This window comes from Carcharhinus amblyrhynchos, unplaced genomic scaffold, assembly GCF_965287045.1.
Source record: "Carcharhinus amblyrhynchos unplaced genomic scaffold, sCarAmb.v2.hapA scaffold_643, whole genome shotgun sequence".
NCBI classification, from domain to species: Eukaryota; Metazoa; Chordata; class Chondrichthyes; order Carcharhiniformes; family Carcharhinidae; genus Carcharhinus; species Carcharhinus amblyrhynchos.
This window is the reverse complement of record NW_027650383.1, coordinates 40,968-64,146: the sequence shown is the minus strand read 5'-3', so window position 1 is coordinate 64,146 and position 23,179 is coordinate 40,968. Positions and strand designations below refer to the sequence as shown.

Below are 23,179 nucleotides of genomic sequence, written 5' to 3'. Positions count from 1 at the left end.
TGCCGTCAGACTTTTGAATGGACCTACCTCGCATTAAGCTGATCTTTCTCTACACCCTCGCTATGACTGTAACACTACATTCTGCACCCTCTCCTTTCCTTCTCCCCTATGTACTCTATGAACAGTATGCTTTGCCTGTATACACGCAAGTAACAATACTTTTCACTGTATCCCAATACATGTGACAATAATAAATCAAATCTAATCAAACACTGGGGGATCTTAACATTCTGTTGACGGGAGGTTGGAATGAGGTGAGGAATTGCACAGTTCTAATCAGGAAAGGAACGTGGTGAAAAAGGCATATGACATACTCGCCTTTATCCATCAGGGTATAGATTACAAAAGCGGAGAGGTCAGGATGGAACGGTATAGAACTTCGGTGAGGCCACAGCTGGAATATTTGATTTGATTTGATTTATTACTGTCACATATATTAACATGCAGTGAAAAGTATTGTTTCTTGCATGCTACACAGACAAAGCATACCATTCATAAAGAAGGAAAGGACAGTGCAGAATGTAGTGTTACAGTCATATCTAGGGTGTAGCGAAAGGTCAACTTAATGCGAGGTAGGTCCATTCAAAAGTCTGACAGCAGCAGGGAAGAAGCTGTTCTTGAGTCGGTCGGTACGGGACCTCAGACTCTTGTATCTTTTTTCCTGACGGAAGAAGGTGGAAGAGAGAATGTCCGGGGTGCGTGGGGGGGGTCCTTGATTATGCCAGCTGCTTTTCCTGAGGCAGCGAGAAGTGTAGACTGCGTGCAGTTCTGGATGTCACATTATAGGAAGGGTGTGAACGCACTGGAGGGAATGAAGAGGAGATTCACCAGGATGTTGGCTGGAATGGAACATTTAAGTTATGAAGAGTGGTCGAATATTTTCACCGGGGCAGAGCAGACTGAGTGACGACCTGATCGAGGGGTTGAAGATTCTGAGGGGCATGGACAGGGTGGGTAGAGAGCAACTGTTCCCCTTAGTTGAAGGGTCAGTTATGAGGGGGCACAAGTTAAAAGTGAGAGGTGCGAGGTTTATGGGGGATTTGAGGAAAAGCTCGTTTACCCAGAGGGTGGTGAGGGTCTGGAATGCACTGCCTGGGAGGGTGCTGGAGGAACCTTTAACAAGTACCTGGATGAGTACTTGGCACATCTTAACATTCAGGGCGATGGGCCAAGTGCTGGCGAGTGGGATTAGGTGGGCAAGTCAGAACATTTCATGCGTCGCTGCAGACTCAATGGGCTGAAGGGCCTCTTCTGCACTGTAGGATTGTGTATGAGTTGGAGATGGCTCAATGATTTTAGATGGCGAGGATGCAGGGAGGAGGAGGAGGAGTGCGCAGTGTTGGGTGCCGGGAGCTTTCTGAGCAGGGATACAATCACTTACACTTGTTTTTCCAAGGGGATGGTTGGATCCACCTTCTCTCCCGTCTCGCTGCCCTCTGGACTCTGCTGCCTCAGGATTTTCTGAGTCCAGCTTGGCTGCCTATGGTGGTGTTTGACTTTTTCCTCGTTGGGTGGAGACGACCTCTCCGCGGATTCGAACTGGACTGAACGGAACACACAGAAGGTAGCAAAGGTGATGAGACAAAATGTCAGCCAAGGGCCCCCCCTCACCTGATTCCCCCGCCAAAAAAAACATTTCTTCACCAAGCGGTAGACCACTTCCCCTTTAACTCTAGTTCCTTCTGTTTGCGCTGACAACCTGCTCCAAGAGCCCCAACAAGAACCTCCGACACTTCACCCGACCCTTCAGTGTGTGAGTTTTGACAGACTATTTGACCATGGGCAGCATCACAGCTGAGCCTTCTCACACCAATAGGATAATAGGAGCCCTGCAGCGTGGAAAGAGGCCATTCGGCCCATCCAATCCGCACCATCAACAATCCCACCCTGGCCCTATCTTCATATTTACTGGGGTGGCACAGTGATTAGCACTGCTGTCTCACAGCGCCAGGGACCTGGGTTCAATTCCCAGCCCCCGGTCACTATCTGTGTGGAGTCTGCACATTCTCCCCATGTCTGCATGGGTTTCCTCCGGGTGCTCCAGTTTCCTCCCACAGTCTTAAAGACATGCTGGTTAGGGTGGATTGGCCATGCTAAATTCTCCCTCAGTGTACCCGAATAGGAGTGTGACAATGGGGGGATTTCACAGTAACTTGATTGCAGTGTTAATGTAAGCGTTACTTGTGATTAATAAACAAACTTATTTTGCTAATCTCCCTGACACTAAGGGGTAATTTAGCATGGCCAATCCACCCAACCTGGACTGTGGGGGGAAACCAGAGCACCCAGAGGAAACCCATGCAGACACAGGGACAACGTGCAAACTCCACACAGGCAGTGACCCAAGCTGGGAATCGAACCCGGGTCCCTGGCACTGTGAGGCAGCAGCACTAACCCACTGTGCCACCGTGCCGCCCCATAGGTGTTGAAAGATAGTGATTGGGAAAGGGGAAAGTATGACAGATTACCCCTCTTTAAACTTGAGTTGCAAGTTGTTGGTTGTAGAGTCACAGAGCTAAAGTTTATTTAACGTTTATTTATTAGCATCACAAGTCGGCTGACACTAACTCTTCAATGAAGTTACTGTGAAAATCCCCTGGTCGCCACACTCTGGCACCTGTTTAGGTACACTGATGGAGAATTTAGCACGGCTGATGCACCTTAACCAGCACGTCTTTCAGACTGTGGGAGGAAATCAGAGCACCTGGAGGAAACCCACGCAGACACGGGGAGAACATGCAAACTTGGCACAATGACCCCAAGCTGGGAATTGAACCTGGGTTCCTGGCTCTGTGAAGCAGCAGTGCTAACTACTGTGCCACCTTCTGCCAAGCGGGTTTGAAGGCAAGGGGGCACGTAACACCCATGGGCTGCCTTCCCATCACCAACTGCTCCCCACCAACCTGTCTGAAAATTTACAGTGGGTAGGTAGGCGACAGGCAGCCCTTCCACCCTTGGGCCGATTGATACCCTCAAGTGGACAATTAATGGCCATTTAATTCGATCCACCACTATTTTATCTGGGGCCGGGCAGAGATACCCACTGCATGTGGCAATTTTACACACGATGTCAGAAAAATGCTGGGGAATCTTCTTAACATGCTTTCTGGACCCTTGCAAAACACACCCTAAGATAATAGCCACTTTTACTTTGCTGCTTTACCTCTTGAACTTGCCTCCCCCCACCCCCCCCTCGCCCAGAGCTGCTCACCAGTAAAGGGTGGTAGGGTCTGTAGGGATCCCTGACACTGGCTTGACCTGGGTTCCCTCAGTGTGGTGGAACTGCCTGCAGTTCCAAAAAAGGCCACTGCTCCCAGTGGCAGCACTGAGACTACAGAACTGCCGACTATGTCTTAAGCCAGGACCAAACACCGAGTTAGGGATTGAGGTCTTTTGCCGTGATTAAAGCATTAAATTACTGCGGGGCAGCCGTTGGGATCATGGGTGGGCTCTCCAAGCATCCACTGACCTTAGACCCAGGGACACTGCTTTGAAAAATCCAGTCCATGGCACTATCATGGCACAGAAGGAAGCCATTTGGCCCATTGAGGCCATGTTAGCTCACTGCTGAGCCATCCAGTCAGCCCTATTCCCCCATTCTATCTCCGTAGCCCTGCTCCTTGAGAACCACATCACAAATTAGTGAGAAACTCCGCGTCCACCATCCTCATTGACAGCAAATTCTAGGTCACCACAAAAAAATTCTTCTTCACATCGAGTCGGTAGAGATACGTTCGGCGCAACTTGTGGGCCAAAGGGCCTGTTTGTGCTGTGGTTTTTCTATGTTCTATCTCCCTGCATCTCTTCCCTAAACCTCTGTCCCCGAGTCCTGGTACAATCAGCAAATGGATACAGCTTTTCTTTGCTTGCCTGTCATCATCTTACATGCCTCATATCAAATCTCCCCTCAAACCTATTTTCTCCAAGGAGAACAACCCCAGCTTCTTCAACCTAACCTTGTAGCGAAAGTCCCTCGTCTCTGCAATCGTTCTGGTAAATATGGGGAAGCGATGACCTAGTGGTATTATCGCTAGATTATTAATCCAGAAACCCAGCTGATGTTCTGGGGGACCCGGGTTCGAATCCCACCACGGCAGATGGTGGAATTTGAATTCAATAATAAAAAAAAAATCGGGAATTAGAATCTACTGATGACCCGTTGTCGGAAAAACCCATCTGGTTCTCTTCAGGGAAGGAAATCTGCCGGCTTTACCCCGGTCTGGCCTACATGTGATTCCAGAGCCACAGCAATGTGGTTGTCCCTCCAAGGACAACTAGGGATATAAATGCTTTATAAATATAAACAGCACACTGGTTAGCACTGCTGCCTCACAGCACCAGGGACCCAGGTTCGATTCCCGGCTTGGGTCACTGTCTGTGTGGAGTTTGCACGTTCTCCTCGTGTCTGCGTGGGTTTCCTCCAGGTGCTCTGGTTTCCTCCTACAGTCCAAAGATGTGTGGGTTAGATGGATTGCCAGTGCTAAATTGGCCCTTAGAGTCAGGGAGCCTAGCTAGGGGTAAATGCATGGGGTTATGGGGAAGAGAGCATGGGTAGGATTGTGGTTGGTGCAGATTCGATGGGCCAAATAGTGGAGCTGCATGGTGGCACAGTGGTTAGAACCGCTGCCTCAGTGCCAGAGACCCGGGTTCTATTCCCAGCTTGGGTCACTGTCTATGTGGAGTCTGCACGTTCTCCTTGTGTCTGTGCATGGGTTTCCTCCAGGTGCCCCGGTTTCTTCCCACAGTCCAAAAGACGGGCTGGTTAGGGTGCACTGGCCGTGCTAAATTCTCCCTCAGTCTCCCCATAGAGGAGTGTGGCGACTGGGGGAATTTTCACAGTAACTTCATTGCAGTGTTAATGAAAGCCGACTTGTGACACTGATAAATAAAGTTTAACTACTTTAACTTTATCAGCACGGTAAGATTCTGTGATTCTATAAACTCTAGCAAGCCCATGACACCCATGTCCCATGAACAAATTTAAAGAAATCCTTTCGACATGGGTGGCACGGTGGCCCAGTGGTTAGCACTGCTGCCTCACAGCTCCAGGGACCTGGGTTCGATTCCTGGCTTGGGTCACTGTCTGTGTGGAGCCTGCACATTCTCCCTGTATCTACGTGGGTTTTCTCCGGGTGCTCCGGTTTCCTCCCACAGTCCGAAAGATGTGTGGGTTAGGTTAATTGGCCATGCTGAATTGCCCCTTGGTGTCGGGGTAAATACGTGAGGTTACAGGAATAGGGCCTGGGTGGGATTGTTGTCAATGCAGACTCGATGGGCCAAATGGCCTCTTTCTGCACTGTAGGGATTCTATTCTATGATGGAACCCTCACATCCCTCCTGAAGAGTAATGCCCGGAACTGGATGCCAACCTTCGCCCATGTACCTCAGAGCAGAACAGTGAGGGAACCCCAGCCCATCTTGTGACTCAGAACGGTGTCAGCTGGCCCCTGTATTCACCCGGACCGCCTGCACAGACTGTGCACAGTTCTGCCTTCAGAGCTCCCTGCTGTACCTGCCAGCGCTTTCACGATCTGCTCCGTCTTCCACTCCCAGGGCTGGTCGTACTCTGTTGTAGGGCGCCCGTCGTGCTCTGGCAGGCAGCTATCGACGGGCCGCTGGTTTCCTGCCTTCTCCAGGGCAGCGTTCCCGAGAGCCTCCTGCTTGGTCCCCATTTCCCCCGACTCGTAGGGACTGTCGTACAGCAAGGACTGCTTCCCGAGAGGGTCCTTCGATCCTCGCCTTCGGATTTCTGAATTTGAGGGGGTGGAAGGTTGGGGGGAGAGGAAAGAAACAAGTCAACTCACCTACCAACTGGGAATCACACCTGATTTTACAGCTCCCCGATTTATTAAATTTTAATAAATGTTAACATTTATTTAACATTTATGTTAAATAAATGATCAAATTCCTGTTGTAAGGTAGTGTCGTAGAGGTTTACAGCATGGAAACAGGCCCTTCGGCCCAACTTAAGAACATAAGAAATAGGAGCAGGAGTAGGCTATCTAGCCCTTCAAGCCTGCCCCGCCATTCAATAAGATCATGGCTGATCTGAAGTGGCTCAGTTCCACTTTCCCGCTTTCTCTCCATAACCCTTAATTCCCTTGCCTACCAAAAACCTATCTACCCGCGTCTTAAATATATTTAGCAAGGTAGCCTCCACCACTTCAACGGGCAGAGAATTCCAGAGATTCACCACCCTTTGAGTGAAGAAGTTCCTCCTCAACTCTGTTCTAAACTGCGCCCCCCCCCACCTTATCTTGAGGCTGTGCCCTCTAGTCCTGCTGTCCTTTCTGAGCGGGAAGAACCTCTCCACCTCTACCCTATCCATCCCTTTCATCATCTTATATGTCTCAATAAGATACCCCCTCATCCTTCTAAATTCTAACGAGTACAAGCCCAATCTATTCAGTCTCTCTTCATAGCTCAACCCCCTCAACTCCGGTATCAGCCTAGTGAACCTCCTCTGCACTCCGTCCAAGGCCAAAATATCCTTGCGCAAGTGCAGCAACCAAAACTGCACACAGTACTCCAGCTGCAGCCTCACCAGTGCCCTGTACAGTTGCGAACTTGTCCAACCTGCCCTTTTTTTTAAACCCCGAAGCTAATCCCAATTGCCCGTGTTTGGCCCATATCCCTCTATACCCATCTTACTGTCTAAATGCTTTTTAAAAGACAAAATTGTATCTGTCTCCACTAGGACCTCTGGCAGCTCATCCTCTGTGTGAAAAAATTGCCCCCTCTGGACCCTTTTGTATCTCTCCCCTCTCACCTTAAACCTATGCCCTCTAGTTTTAGACTCCCCTACTTTTGGGAAAAGATATTGATTATTTAACGGATCTGTGCCCCTCATTATTTTATAGACCACTATAAGATAACGCCTCAAGCTCTGACGCTCCAGAGAAAAAAGTCCCAGTCTATCCAGTCTCTCCTTATAACTCAATCCATCAAGTCCCGGTAGCATCCTAGTAAATCTCTTCTGCACACTCTCTAGTTTAATCATATCCTTTCTAATAACAGGGTGACCAGAACCGTACACAGTATTCCAAGTGTGGCCTTACCAATGTCTTGTACAACTTCAACAGGACGTCCCAACTCCTGTATTCAATGTTCTGACCAATGAAACCAAACATGCCGAATGCCTTCTTCACCACTCTGTCCACCTGTGACTCCACTTACAAGAAGATATGAACATGTACCCCGAGATCTCTTTGTTCTGTAACTCTCCCCAATGCCCTACCATTAACTGAGTAAGTCCTGCCCTGGTTCAATTGACCAAAATGCATCACCTCAATTTATCTAATATTGGAAAAGAGTGGATTGAATTCATGCTTCTATTAAGAAAGAAATTGGTGAAGGGAACTTGTCACAATCATGTTAGAAGTTTCCTACAAGAATAAGGCAGGCAGGAATTTCAGCCAATGTTTTGGAGAGAGCTTCCATTCCTCAAATAGTTATGAGAACTCTCAACCCAGGTGTGGAAAATACACTTTTGTAGTTTTGGATGTCAACTTGATTGATAGTAGTCCCCTACTTAAGATACTGACACTACTGAGATGCATTATCCAAGCTGATAGATGATAACTGTCACTTGGGAGAAGCAGGGGAGGATGGCAAGATAAATGTTGTTGGAGCCACACTGATGCAGGCAAGCGGAGAACATTCCATCACACTCCTGACTTGTGACCTTGTCGATGGCGGACAGGCTTTGGGGAGTCAGGAGGTGAGTTACTCTCTGCAGGATTCCCAGCCTCTGACCTGCTCTGGGAGCCACAGTATTTATACAGCCGGGTCCAGTTCAGTTTCTGATCAATGGTAACCCCCAGGATGTTGATAGTGGGGGGATTCAGCGATGGCAATGATAACCCCCCAGGATGTTGATAGTTTGGGGGGGGGGGGCGGAATTCAGTAATGGTCAATGGGAACCCCCAGGATGTTAATAGTGGGGGGGATTCAGTGATGGTCAGTGTAACCCCCAGGATGTTGATAGTGGGGGGGGATTCAGTGATGGTCAATGGTAACCCCCAGGATGTTGATAGTAGCGGGGGGATTCAGTGATGGTCAATGGTAACCCCCAGGATGTTGATAGTGGGGGGGGATTCAGTGACGGTCAGTGGTAACCCCCCAGGATGTTGATGCCATTGAATGTCAAAGGGCAACAGTTAGATTCTCTCTTGTAGGAGATGGTCATTGTCTGGCACTTGTGTTGTCACTCCAAGCCTGGATACTGTCCAGGTTTTGCTGTGTTTGGACATAAACTGTTTCAGTATCTGAGGAGTGGCAAATGGTGCTGAACATTGTGCAATCATCAGCGAACATCCCCACTTCTGACCTTATGACGGAGGGAGGTCATTAATGAAGTGGCTGAAGATGGTTGGGCCTCGGACACTATTCCTGAGGGACCCCTGCAGTGATGGCATGGAGCTGAGATGATTGACTTCCAACCATCTTCCTATGTACCAGGTATGACTCCAACCTCCCTCGGCACTGACCCTCCCGCAGTGCGGCGCTCCCTCAGCACTGACCCTCCCACAATGTGCTGCTCCTCGGCACTGACCCTCCCACAGTGAGGTGCTCCCTCGGCACCGACCCTCCCACGGTGCGGCGCTCCCTCAGCACCGACCCTCCCATAGTGCGGCTCTCCCTCAGCACCAAGCCTCCTACAGCGCGGCGCTTCCTCGACACTGACCCTCCGACGGTGCAGCACTCCCTCATTCCTGAGGCTCGGACAGTGCAGCACTCCCTCTGAAAGTGCAGCACTGGGAGTGCATTGTGACTGCCAGCTTGCACTGTTCCCACATAAGTTTCTGGAAATGGCAGTCGAACCCACATCCTTCTGACTCCCAAGGTGAGGAATAGATATGTGATGTACCTGCCTTTTCTTCAAGGCCTGGGAGTTTGCAGCTCAGGTGATCTGCCTTATATAAAACTGGATGGCTTTTAAAATCAACTCCATTGGAATAAATTAGGAGGTTTTGTTTCTCGTCTGCTGAGCAATGCAGGAAGCTGCCAGGACCCAGTCTGCTAAGCTCATGGTTTCTGTCTGAGATGTACCCTGGGGACCTGCAGCATCACACGCAGCTGTCACGCAACCCACTTCAGGGAGCAGATCGGGAAGCTGTGCCTTCACTGGGACATTTTAAATATCAAATCATTGCACACAGGAAATGCACAACTGACTAAACAGCTTTAGTAGGGTCGGTCCGTGGGAAAATGACTGAAATTATGTCTTGGCAGGGGGCAGGAGGAGTGTGACTATACATCAGGCAACAAGCAGTGGAAAATGGGCAGGAATATCTTATGTATTAAAAATGAGAAGTCTCACAACACCAGGTTTAAGTCCAACCAATTTACTTAATAGTAATCCCACAAGCTTTCGGAAACGCTGTTCCTTCGTCAAGTGTTTGGAAGAGCACAACTTGCATTCTAATCAGTATTCTGTGAACTGTGTGTGTCCCTGCTGCCATCAGAATTTAGAATGGACCTACCTCACATTAAGTTGATCTTTCTCTATTCACCAACTACAACTATAACATTATATTCTGCACTCTCTCCTTCCCTTCTCCCCTATGTACTCTATGAATGGTATATTTGTCTGGATAGCGCGCAAGAAACAATACTTTTCACTGTATCCCAATACAGTGGCAGCACAGCGGCACAGTGAGTTAGCAGTGCTGCCTCAAAGCACAAGGGACCTGGGTTCGATTCCCAGCTCGATTCTCTGTGGAGTTTGCACATTCTCCCCGTGTCTGCATGGGTTTCCTTCTGGTGCTCTGGTTTCCTCCCACAGTCCAAAGCTGTGCAGGTTCGGTGGATTGCCCACACCAAATTGATTTGATCTAATTTTTTTGTCACATGTATTGGGATACAGTGAAAAGTATTGTTTCTTGCACTCAGAGAAGGAAAGGAGAGGGTGCAGAATGTAGTGTTACAGTCACAGTGAGGGTGTAGAGAAAGATCAACTTAATGCGAGGTAGGTCCATTCAAAAGTCTGACAGCAGCAGGGAAGAAGCTGTTCTTGAGTCGGTTGGTATGTGACCTCAGACTTTTGTACCTTTTTCCCAATGGAAGAAGATGGAAGAAAGAATGTCTGGGGTGCGTGGGGGGTCCTTAATTATACTGGCTGTTTTTTACGAGGCAGCGAGAAGTGTAGACAGAGTCAGTGGATATGAGGCTGGTTTGTGTGATCGATTGGGCTACATTCACGATGTTTGTAGTTCCTTGTCCCTTAGTGTCCAAAGATGTGCAGGTTAAGCAGATTGGCCATGCTAAATTACCCCTTAGTGTCCAAAGATGTGTAGGTTAGGTGGATCAGCCATGCTAAATTGTCCCTTTGTGTCCCAGGGTGTGTGGGTTGGAGGGATTATCGGGGTAAATGTTTGGCAATAGGGCGTGGGGTAGGGTTGTGATTGGTGCAGACTCGATGGACTGAATGGTCTCATTCTGCACTGTAGGGTTTCTACGCGACAATAATAAATCAAAGCAAATAAGCACATTCTTGTTCCTGAGCAGGCATTGGGATCTCGATCTAAGGTCTCACCCAAGGAGTGCCGTCCAGCTCTGACAAGCAGCGATCCCTCCGTACTGCACCAGAGTTTTAGGTGGGATTGCGAGCTCAAATCCAGATAAGGGGCTCAATTCCACAACCTTCTGGTCAGAGGCAAGCTGGACGGACATGGTTTGGTGGAAGAGCCCACAGTGGGAAGCCCCGTTTCAGCAGTGAAATGGTTAACCCCGCGTTCTCGGAAACCTGTCGCCTTTCTGAAGATTTCCAAAAGTGGATGTGTTGTATTGTTTCCAGGGTGCAGTTTCCTCAGCCTGTTTCCTCCCTCTCTCTCCTGTTTCCTCTCCGGGCCGCGGGTGCCACATTCGTACAGAGGAGAGGAAGTCCTCGCTTGCAGCAATGGGTTTGTTGCTGTTAGCCGGCGTCGCCCCTGCTCCAGCACTGCTCAGGAAGCAGCGCGGTGACAAAATAACCCTGCGGCCACAGTCCACCGCTTCACAATTGTCTACAAGCGGAGCTACATGGGTGGATGATGACTGAGGGGGGAAAAAAATCTAGCCATCACTGAGGCCTTACAGAGCAAGGAGGCAATGGTCTTAATCCCTGCTCCATATTGAGTTCAGTGAGAATAACAGAAGCAATTCTACAATGGACTTTAATCCTCTCTATGAACGGTGTGCTTTGTCTGTATAGCTCACAAGAAACAATACTTTTCACAGTATCCCAATACATGTGACAATAATACATCAAATCTATGTACTCTCTGATTGGTATGCTTTGTCTGTACAGTGCACAAGGAACAATACTTTTCACTGTATCCTAATAAATGCGACAATAATAAATTAAATCAAATCAACATCAGTGACAGTATCACTATGATGCCACACTGGGTTAGCACTGCTGCCTCACAACACCAGGGACCTGGGTTCGATTCCTGGCTTGGGTCACTGTGTGGAGTCTGCATGTTCTCCCCGTGTCTGCGTGGGTTTCCTCCAGGTGCTTCGGTTTTCTCCCACAGTCCGAAAGACTTGATGTGGTTAGAGTGCATTGGTCGTGCTAAATTCTCCCTCAGTGTACCTGCAGTGTGGCGACTAGGGGGATTTTCACAGTAATTCCATTGCAGTGTTAATGTAAGCCAACTTATAATACTTATTAAAAAAACCTTTAAACTTTGAAAACTTTAATCCTCTCACAGTGGTTAGCACTGCTGCCTCACAGTGCCAGGGACCCGGGTTCAATTCCCGTCTTGTGTCATTGTCTGTGTAGAGTTTGCATGTTCCCCCCGTGTCTACATGAGTGCTCCGGGTGCTCCGTTTCCTGCCACACTCTGAAAGACATGGTCGTTAGGGTGCATTGGTCATGCTAAATTTTCCTTCAGTGTACCCAAGCAGCGCCGGAGTGTGGCAACTAAGGGGATTTTCACAGTAACTTCATTGCAGCGTTAATGCGAGCCTACATATGACACTAATAAATAAACTTAAAACTGATGGCGCAGTGCATCACTGCATTGCTGGAGTGCTGAGCTTTTAGATAAGACATTAAATCCGAGCTCTGTCTATCTCTTCAGATGGAGGTCAGAGATTAATGGAACTGCTTTGAAGGAGAGTAGAGTGTCTTCCAACACTTTCTCCCAAACAACATTACCAAAACACATTACCTGGTCATTTATCTGATTCGGGAAACAATTTTACCATTAGATACTGCCTCAGGTTACATTTATTAATTAGAGAATCTCTACATTGCAGATCCGGCCTATCGAGCCTGCACCAAGAACAATCCCACCCAGGTCCTATCCCCGTAACCCCATGTATTTACCACGCTAATAGAAATAGCTGCAAATTAAGAGAAGGGATTGTGCAGAGGGACCTGGGTGTCCTTGTACACCAGTCGCTGAAGGAAAGCATGCAGGTGGAGCAGGTGGTAAAGAAGGCAAATGGCATGTTGGTTTTCATTGAGAGAGGTCTGGAGGAGCAGGGATGTGTTGCTACAATTATACAGGGCCTTGGTGAGGCCACATCTCGAGTATTGTGCACAGTTTTGGTCTCCTTTTCTGAGGAAGGATGTTCTTGCTCTCGAGGGAGTGCAGCGAAGGTTTATCAGGCTGATTTCGGGGATGGCAGGACTGATGTATGAGGAGAGATTGACAAGGTTAGGATTGTTTTCACTGGAGTTCAGGCGAATGAGGGGGGATCCCACAGAGACCTATAAACGTCTAACAGGACTAGACAGGGTGGATGCAGTGAGGATGTGCCCGGTGGTGGTGGTGGTGGTGGCGGCGGCAGAGGAGGAGGAGTCCAGAACCAGGGGTCACAGCCTGAGGACGGGGGTGAGAAGACATTTCTTCACCCAGTGAGCCTGTGGAATTCATTCCCACAGGAAGTAGTTGATGCCAAAACATTGAATGTATTCAAGAGGCGGCTGGATATGGCACTGGGCGCGAATGGGATCAAAGGGGAGAAAGCAGGATGAGGCTATTGAGTTGGATGATCAACCATGATCGTAATGAATGGCGGCGCAGGCTCGAAGGGCCAAATGGCCTCCTCTTGCCTCTATCTCCTATGTTTCTCTGTTTAATCCCCCTGAAGGGGGTTGTAACTTTGTCTGTCGTTTTGCAGTATGGGCCACAACCTGTCCTACATCTCTCCTGATTTTGATTTCCATTGCAATCAGTTTCAAGTGCAAAGGAAAAGCCTAGGCATTGAGTGACTGGGGCTCAGATGGGCGACCTCAGCACCTGCTCAACCAACAGCACAGCAATAAAATCACATTCCAAGACATCACGTGGTGTAGCAGCCAGCCATCCTGTAATTCTCATAGTAATTGGAGAAAGACCAGAAGAACATAAGAAATAGGAGGAGCAGCCCTTCAAGCCTGTCCCGCCATTCAATAAGATCATGGTTGATCTGAAGTGGATCAGTTCCACTTTCCCGCTTTCTCCCCATAACCCTTAGTTCCCATGTCTGTCAAAAACCTATTTACCCGTGTCTTAAATATATTTAGCGAGGTAGCCTCTACCACATCAACGGGCAGAGAATTCCAGAGATTCACCACCCTTTGAGTGAAGAAGTTCCTCCTCAACTCCGTTCTAAACTGCCCCCCCCACCTAATCTTGAGGCTGTGCCCTCTAGTCCTGCTGTCCTTTCTGAGCGGGAAGAATCTCTCTACCTCTACACTATCCATCCCCTTCATTATCTTCTACATCTCTGCACGATCCCCCCTCATCCTTCTAAATTCCAACGAGTCCAAACCCAGTCTATTCAGCCTCTCTTCATAGTTCAACCCCCTCAACTCCGGTATCAGCCTGGTGAACCTCCTCTGCACTCCTTCCAAGGCCAAAATATCCTTGCGCAAGTGCAGTGACCAAAACTGCACACAATACTCCAGCTGCGGCTTCACCAGTGCCCCGTACAGTTGCAGCAAGACCTCCCTACTTTTATATTCAATCCCCCTCGCTATAAAGGCCAGCATCCCATTTGCCTTCCTGATCACCTGCTGCACCTGTAGGCTGGGTTTTTGCGACTCATGCACAAGGACCCCCAGGTCCCTCTGCACCGTAGCATGCTGCAGCTTTTCGCCCTTTAAATAGTAATCCCATAAGATATAGGAGCAGAATTAGGCCACTCAGCCTATCGAGTCTGTTTCGCCATTCAATCATGGCTGATATTTTTCTCATCCCCCATTCTCCTGCCTTCTCCCCATAGCCCCTGATCCCCTTATTAATCAAGAACCTATCGATCTCTGACTTAAAGACACTCAATGACCCAGCCTCCTCTGCGGCAAAGAGGTCCACAGATTCACCACTCTCTGGCTGATGAAATTCCTCCTCACCTCTGTTTTAAAGGAGCTCTATGGCTGTGCCCTCTGGGTCTCGTCTCTCCCACTAGTCTCTCTCCACGTCCACTCTATCCAGGCCTCTCAGTATTCTAAGTTTCAATTAGATCTCCCCCCCGCCCCGCCATCCTGCTAAGCTCCATCGAGTATAGATCCAGACTCCTCAACCGCTCCTCATATGACAAACCTTCCATTCCTGGGAATGAATGAGAGATCCTTCTCGTGCTTTTATGATTTAGGGACACACCTGCAGGAACCCAGGTTGATATCTCCCCATTCCAAGTCCAGGATAGAATAAGGTCAACAGTTATACCCAACCGTCACCCTCGAACTTGTTGTTTGTTTGAAGTGACTAGATCTCTATATCCATCCACACCCATGACCTGACTGCAATCATGCACTTCTCACTGTAGAGGTTTCAGCCAATGCAAGCCCTGGCCACCACACCTCGGCCTCTGATCTTCGGGTAAGCATTCTCCAAGGCGACCTTCAGGTCACATGACAGCACAGAGTTGCTGAGCAGAGACTGATAGCCAAGTTCCACACACATGAGGACGGCCTCAACCGGGATCTTGGGTTCATGTCACACTATCTGTTACCCCCACAACTTGCCTGGGCTTGCAAAATCTCACTAACTTTCCTGTCTGGACACAATACACATCCTTTTAACCTGTGTTTAATGCTCTCTCCACTCAAATTGTCTGTACCTTTAAGGCTTGATTAGCTGTAAAGACTCACATTCCAATCATTATTCACGTTAAGTTGAGCTTGTGTCTTTGTGCCCTGTTTGTGATCAGAACTCCCACAAAGGGACAGCCTGTTCCAAAAGCTTGTGGCGGTTGCTACAAGTAAACCTGTTGGACTTTAAGCTGGTGTTGTGAGACTTCTTTCTGTTTTCACCGCACCTTAGACAGGACGGTCAACCTCAGTGGAAGCACAGTGTATACAGACTTGAACGATATCGAGACTCCTAACTTTTAAACAGTTTGGTGAGATTAAACAAATGGGCTTGTAGTCTGTGTAATTTAGAAGGTTCCAGGTGATGTTTAAAGTTTATTTATTAGTGTCATGAGTCGGCTTACATTAACACTGCAATGAAGTTACTGTGAAAATCCCCTAGTCGCCACACCCTGGCACTTGTTCGGGTACACTGAGGGAGAATTTAGCCAACGCACCTAACCAGCACATCAACTTTTACAGATGCCCCATAGAAAGCAATCTTTCTGGTTGTATCACAGCTTGGTATGGGCTCCTGCTCTGCCCAAGACCGCAAGGAACTACAAAAGGCCATGAATGTAGCCCAATCCATCACGCAAACCAGCCTCCCATCCATTGACTCCACCTACACTTCCCGCTGCCTCAGCAAAGCAGCCAGCATTATCAAGCACCCTACGCACCCCAGACATTCTCTCTTCCACCTTCTTCCATCGGGAAAAAGACACTCCGAAATAGTCTGAGGTCACGTACCAACTTCTTCCCTGCTGCTGTCACACTTTTGAATGGGCCTACATTGCATAAAGTTGATCTTTCTCTACACCCTCGCCACAACACTACATGCTGCACTCTCTCCTTTCCTTCTCTATGAACGGTGTGCTTTGTCTGTACAATGCGCAAGAAAAAATACTTTTCACTGTATATTGTCACATGTGACAAGAATAAATCAAATCAAATATCTTTAAGAACGTGGGAGGAAACCGGAGCACCCAGAAGAAACCCACTCAGACACAGGGAGAATGTGCTGACTCCACACAGACAGTGACCCAAGCCGAGAATCAAACCCAGGTCCCTGGCACTGTGAGGCAGCAGTGCACACTGCACCACCGTGTCACCCATATCTTCACATGATGTGATCAAAGCTTAAGACATTAGAGGGGGACAGGTAAGGAGAAACCTTTTCTGCTAGTCCAGCACTTGGGAGGTAAGGGCAAAAAATTAGAACCTGGCTTTTCCTGAGTGAAATTTGAAGCAGTTCTTCAGGAAAAGAATGGTAATAGTTTGGAACTGTCTACTACAAACAGAAATTTAATATTTGACAGAATATCATTTAAAAATCTGAGATTGATGGATTTTTGTTCACCACAGAGACATCACGGTGGCACAGTGAGTTAGATTTGCTGCCTCACAATGCCAGGAACCTGGGTTCAATTCTGGCCTTGGGTCACTGTCTGTGTGGAGTTTGCACATTCCTGATAGAAGTCTACAAGATCATGACAGGCATGGACAGAGTGGATAGTTAGAAGCTTTTTCCCAGGGTGGAAGAGCCAGAGGCACAGGTTTAAGGTGCAAGGGGCAAGGTTTAAAGGAGGTGTACAAGGCAAGTGTTTTTGCAGAGGGTGGTGGGTGCCTGGAACTTGCTGCCAGGGGAGGTAGTGGAAGCAGATACGATACTGAATTTTAAGGGGTGTCTTGACAAATACATGAATAGGATGGGAATAGAGGGACTGGTCCCCGGGAGGGTCGGGGGTTTTCGTTCGATCAGGCAGCATGGTCGGCGCAGGCTTGGAGGGCCGAACGGCCTGTTCCTGTGCTGTAATTTTCTTTGTTCTTTTACTCTCCCTGTGTCCGTGTGGGTTTCCTCCGACACTCCAAAGGTGTGCAGGTTAGGTGGATTGGCCATGCTAAATTGACCCTAGTGTCAGGGGGATTAGCAGGATATTTACATCGGGTTACGGGAACATGGCCTGGGTGGGATTGTGGTCAGTGCTGGCTCGATGGGCCGAATGGCCTCCTTCTGCACTGTAGGATTCTATGATTCATAGTATTAAGGAAGCAGATGCAACTAAAACCAGAGGGCACAACCTCAGGCTGAACAGACGCTCCTTTAAAACAGAGATGAGGAGGAATTTCTTCAGCCAGAGAGTGCTGAATGTGTGGAACTCTTTGCCGCAGAAGGCTGTGGAGGCCAGATCAAAGTACAAAGAAAATTACAGTGCAGGAACAGGCCCTTCGGCCCTCTAAGCCTGCAGTGACCACGCTGCCCCCGTCTGAACTAAAACCCCCTATCCTTCCGGGGGCCATATCCTTCTATTCCCATCCTATTCATATATTTGTCCAGACGTCCCTTAAAACTCATTATTGTATCTGTTTCCACTGTCCCGGCAGCGAGTTGCAGTCACCCACCACCCCTCAGTGTCACTGAGTGTCTTTAAGACAGAGATAGATAAGTTCCTGATTACTAAGGGGATCAGGGTTTATGGGGAAAAGGCAGGAGAATGGGGGATGAGAAAAATATCAGCCGTGATCAAATGGTGGAGCAGACTCGATGGGCCGAGTGGCCTCGTTCTGCTTCTATGTCTTATGGTGTGAAGAATGTAAGGTAAAGGCGTGAACACTGGTTTGCTCACAAATCTGCCACAATCTTACTGAGATGGCAGAACACGCTCAAGGGGTTAAAATGACCTACTTCTGTTCCTAAGTTTACAAGTTGTGCTGTTGGCCAGTAACTGTATCGAGGGAGGGATTGTTGCGTTGTTGGATGAAACATTAAATGGAGGTTCCATCCACCCACCTCAGGTGGACATCAAAGATCTCACAGTCACTGTTTCAAGTGGCAGAGAAGAGTCCTCGCTGGTCTTCTAGGTCGCCTTTCACCCTCCCCCCCCTTCTATAAAACCGGGACATTGCACGGTCGTGATTGTAAATGTTCCCCTTTCCATTGCGAGTTTGCTGCAGATGTTAGCGTTACGCAGTTCGCACGGGGTTAACATTATTTAAAGGCAAGTTTCAGAAAACGCTGTTCCATAAATATCAGCGGCCAGGAACTCAGCACAAACAACAGGCAGAGACCGCATTAATAAAGAGAACAAAATCTTTTATTCTGGCCTTCCGCTGCCTGCCTGCTCACTTCCTGACATTCTCTTCAGCTGGAGAATTATTAACCTTTTTTAGGGAGTACCGATGATATCCAAGTTCCGCACGCATGAGGACGGCCTCAACTGGGATTTTGGTTCATGTCACACTATCTGTAATCCCCCCACCACCATTTGGCCGGGGCAAAATCCAACTAATTGCCCTGGATTGAGACAATTCACACCTCTTTAACCTGTGATTATCCCTCTCTCCGCTCACGCCATCTGCACCTGTAAAGACTTGATTACCTGTAAAGGCCTCGCATTCCAACCATCATCCTACAATTGTGTCTTGGCCGCTATACACTGTGTCTGTGAACCCAACTCTCCACTCACCTGAGGAAGAGCAGCGCTCCGAAAGCTCGTGATTCCAAATAAACCTGTTGGACTTCAACCTGATATGGAGATGCCGGCGTTGGACTGGGGCAAACACAGTAAGAAGTCGCGGTTTTAACCTGGTCATAGAATCATAGAGATTTGCAGCATGGAAATAGGCCCTTCGGCCCAACTTGTCCATGCTACCCTTTTTTTTAAAACCCCCTAACCAAGTCTTAAGCCTCTAAGCTAGTTATGTTGTGAGATTTCTGACTGTGCCCGCCCCAGTCCAAAGCGGGTTCCACATCAGAGTATACAGAGACCCTGCTCCTGAGATTTACTGAGCCTTCCTTTCTTATTTCTTCTAAGCTCTGGCTACTTTACTTCCTTCCCCACCTCAGGACACTAAATCTCACAGGGGTTTACATACGTGACACAGGTCCTGACAGCCCGCTAACACCTCTCTTCTTTGGTCACTTTCTTCACATCTGAGCCTGAACAGCAAATCCAAGAGTGGCTTCTGCTGTCAGAAACCTAATCCTGTACTACCCCACCATGTCCAAGCACATGCACTTCCTAGCAAAAGTGATGTACCAACTTGTATTTATATAGTATCTTTAACACAGTAAAACCCATCTGGTTCACTAATGTCCTTTAGGGAAGGAAATCTGCCATTCTTACCCAGTCTGGCCTACATGTGATTACAAAGCCACAGCAACGTGGTTGACTCTCAAATGCTCCTCCACAGGCAACTAGGGGTGGGCAATAAATGCTGGCCCAGCCAGCGATGCCTGTATCCCAAAATTCCCCACAGGGAAGGGGATTTACACACGAACTTAACTGCAGTAGAAGAATCGTAGAATAGAATCATCGAGTCCCTACAGTGTGGAAGGAGGCCATTCGGCCCATTGAATCTGAACCAACACCACGCGGTCCCATCCCCGCTTAACTACCCTGCTAATGCGTCTAACCTATCACATCCCAGGACATTAAGGGGCAATTTAGCATGGCCAATCAACCAAACCCGCACATCTTTGGACTGTGGGAGGAAACCGGAGCACCCAGAGGAAACCCACGCAAACATGGGGAGAAGGTGCAGACTTCACACAGACAGTGACCCGAGCCGGGAATTAAACCCGGGTCCCTTGCGCTGTGAGGAAGCAGTGCTAACCACTGTGCCACCGTGCTGCAGTAAGTAGGCCACCGTAAGCCTACTTGTGACTAATAAATAAACTTTATTTTGAAGGGGATCAGGATATTGAATTTGATGATCAGCCTGGAGTACTGTGCACAGTTTTGATCTCCTTACTTGAGAAAGGATATACTGGCACTGGAGGGGGTGCAGAGGAGATTCACTAGGTTGATTCCAGAGTTGAGAGGGTTGGTTTAGGAGGAGAGACTGAGTAGACTGGGGCTATACTCATTGGAATTCAGAAGAATGAAGAGAGATCTTACAGAAACATATAAGATTATGAAGGGAATAGGTAAGATAGAAGCAGGGAAGTTATTTCCACTGGTGGGTGAAACTAGAACTAGGGAGCATAGCCTCAAAATAAGGGGGAGCAGATTTACTTGAGGAGGAACTTCTTCACATAAAAGGTTGTGAATCTGTGGAATTCCCTGCCCAGTTGAGGCTCCCTCATTGAATGTTTTTAAGGCAAGGATAGATAGATTTTTGAACAGTAAAGGAATTAAGGGTTATAGTGAGCGGGCGGGTAAGTGGAGCTGAGTCCATGAAAAGATCAGCCATGATCTTATTGAATGGCGGAGCAGGCTCGAGGGGTCAGATGGCCTACTCCTGCTCCGAGTTCTTAAGTTGTTATGATCATAATGAATGGTGGAGGAGGAGCAAAGGGCCGAATGGCCTCCTCCTGCTTCTAGTTCCTATTAAACAATCTTTGACACTGAGAAGGAGATATTTGAGCAGGTGACCAAAAGTTAGATATTGCAGTAGGTTTTAAGGAGCCTCTTAGAGGAGTAGAGGCAGAGAGGTTTTGGGAGGAGATTCCAAAGCTGAAGGTTTGGGTTGCTGAGGGTATGATCCCCAGTATTTCCTCCCACAGTCCAAACATGTGCGAGTTAGGTTGATTGGCCATGCTAAGTTGATATAAGTGTCAGGGGGATTGGCAGAGTGGATGAGTGGGGTTGCGAGAACGAGGCCTGGGCGGGATTGTGGTCGGTGCAGATGCGCTCGGTCGAGTAGCCTCCTTCTGTATCGTAGGGATTCTTCGAGGATGGTACAGTGGCACAGTGGGTTAGCACTGCTGCTCACAGCACCAGGAACCCGAGTTCGATTCGCAATTTGGGTCACTGTCTGTGTGGAGTTTGCACGTTCTCCCCGTGTCTGCGTGGGTTTCCTCTGGGTGCTTCAGTTTCCTCTGAATCTGAAAGATGCGCCAGTTAGGGTGCATTGACCTTGCTAAATTGCCCCTCAGTGTCCAAAGATGTGCAGGTTAGGGTGGATTGGCTATGCTAAATTGCCCCTTGGTGTTCAAAGATGCACACGTTAGGTGGATTGGCCATGCTAAATTGCCCCTTAGTCTCCAAAGGTGTGAGAGTTAGGTGGATTGGCCATGCTAAATTGCCCCTTAGTCTCCAAAAGTGTGTGGGTTAGGTGGATTAGCGATGCTAAATTGCCCCTTGGTGTCCAAAGGTGTGCGGGTTAGGGGGATTAGCCATACTAAATTGCCCCTTAGTGTCCAAAGATATGCAGGTTAGGTGGATTGGCCATGTGGAATTGCTCCTTAATGTCCAAAGATTAGGTGGATTAGCTGTACTAAATTGCCCCTTAGTGTCAGGGGGGACTAGCTAGGTTAAATGCATAGGGTTGTGGGGACAGGGGTCTGGGTGGGTTTGTGCTCAGTGTAGACTCAATGGGCCGAGTGGCCTCCTTCTGCACTGTAAGGATTGTACAAACACACAGCTAACTCAAATTTGAATGCTTATCTCCATGTGGCTGTTGGAGGCACAGATGATAATTTTACATACATGGGATTTGGATAAATATTTGAAAAGAAAGAATATAAAATACAGGAAGAGGGATCAGAGAGTTTCAGATAAAAACAGCAGACTTAATTAGGGAATCAACAGATGGGAGGAAGCAGTGACTGCAAAGTCAAGAACAAGGTGTATAATTTATATTAGTATATCTGTCTGAAAGATTTCAAAGGCTTTCAAACGCAATGGGCGAAATGAGTTCATCCTGTGCTGTTATTCCTATAAGTTGATCGCAGGATGTTCTTAGTCACAGTAATTGGACTTTGTGGTTGTGAGAGATACAGATTCTCGCTGGCACCATGCATGGACAGGAACACACCCTGTGTCACACGGTACAAAGCTCCTCACATTGTTAAATAACACATCACTCTTTGAGTTGGTTAACAATTGATAAAGGATGTTAAAGGGGTTTGTCTTAATGGATGAGTTAGCCAGAGGCCTGCATGAATGATCCGGAGACACACGAGTTCAAATCCCACCCCGGCAGCAGGCAATATGATTTCAATTAATTAAATAAATCTGGAATAAAAAGCTAGTCCTAGTGCGGGTGCACCGTCGATGGCATTCTTTCTGGTTGTATCACAGCTTGGTAAGGCTCCTGCTCTGCCCAAGACTGCAAGGGACTACACATCTAGAAACACAACGTGGAGGCCATTCGGCCCTTCGAGCCTGCTCTGCCATCCATCATGATTATGGCTGATCATCCAACTCAACAGCCTAATCCCGCTTTCTCCCCAGAACCTTTGAAAAGGATCGTGAATGTAGCCCAGTCCATCACGCAAATCAGCCTCCCATCCTTGGACTCTGTCTACACTTCCCACAGTCTTGGGAAAAGCAGCCAGCATAATCAAGGACCCCCTGCACCCCAGACATTCTCTCTTCCATCTTCTTCCATTGGAAAAATGATACAAAAGCCTGAGTTCAGGTATGAACCAACTCAAGAACAGCTTCTTCCCTGCTGCTGTCAGACTTTTGAATGGACCTACCTTGCATTAAGTTAATCTTTCTCTACACCCTAGTTATGACTGTAACACTACATTCTGCACTCTCTCCTTTCCTTCTCTATGAAGGGTATGCTTTGTCTGTATAGTGCACAAGAAACAATACTTTTCACAGTATCCCAATGCATGTGACAATATAAAATCAAATCAAATCAAATCAGTGATCATGAAACTTGCGGATTGTGGAAACAGTCAATCTGGGCTCGCCAATGTCCTTTAGGGAAGGAAATCTGCCATCCTTGCCCTATCTGGCCTACATGTAACTCTGGATCAGCAGCAATGTGGTTAACTCTCAACTACCCTCTGAAATGGACAAGCAAGCCACTCAGTTGCACCCAAAGGCTCAACGAAGAACAGTACAGCAAAGGAACAAGCCCTTCGGCCCACCAAGCCTGTGCCAACACATGGCACCTTTCTAAGCCAAAGACCTTTAGCCTCTACGCAGTCCATATCCTGCAAATCACTACCCATTCATGTACTGGTCAAGATGCCTCTTGCTCTAGCTTAAGGGCAATTAGGGAGGGGCAATAAATGCCAACCCTTGCCAAAGACACTCAAACTCTGCGGATGAAGAAAAAAATTTGATATTGTACAGAATCTAATGCTCCTCTCTCCAGCCTCCCTGAGTAGCCTTTGACCAATGGTTGTCCCAACACAGTTGCACAGCTCCTGAATTTCATAGAATC

At 48.1% G+C, this 23,179-nt stretch overlaps 1 protein-coding gene across 1 annotated transcript in view; it reads right to left on the bottom strand.

Annotated features, from left to right (window-relative positions):
- Positions 1-23,179, bottom strand: part of LOC145339732 (uncharacterized) — a 39,494-nt gene that overhangs the window by 4,194 nt on the left and 12,121 nt on the right. The window contains exons 3-4 of the mRNA XM_080184257.1: positions 5,513-5,749; positions 1,382-1,544 (exon numbers count right to left, since the gene is read on the bottom strand). Of these exons, the coding sequence (XP_080040383.1) occupies positions 1,382-1,544; positions 5,513-5,749 (400 nt within the window). The remainder of the gene's footprint in view (positions 1-1,381; positions 1,545-5,512; positions 5,750-23,179) is intronic.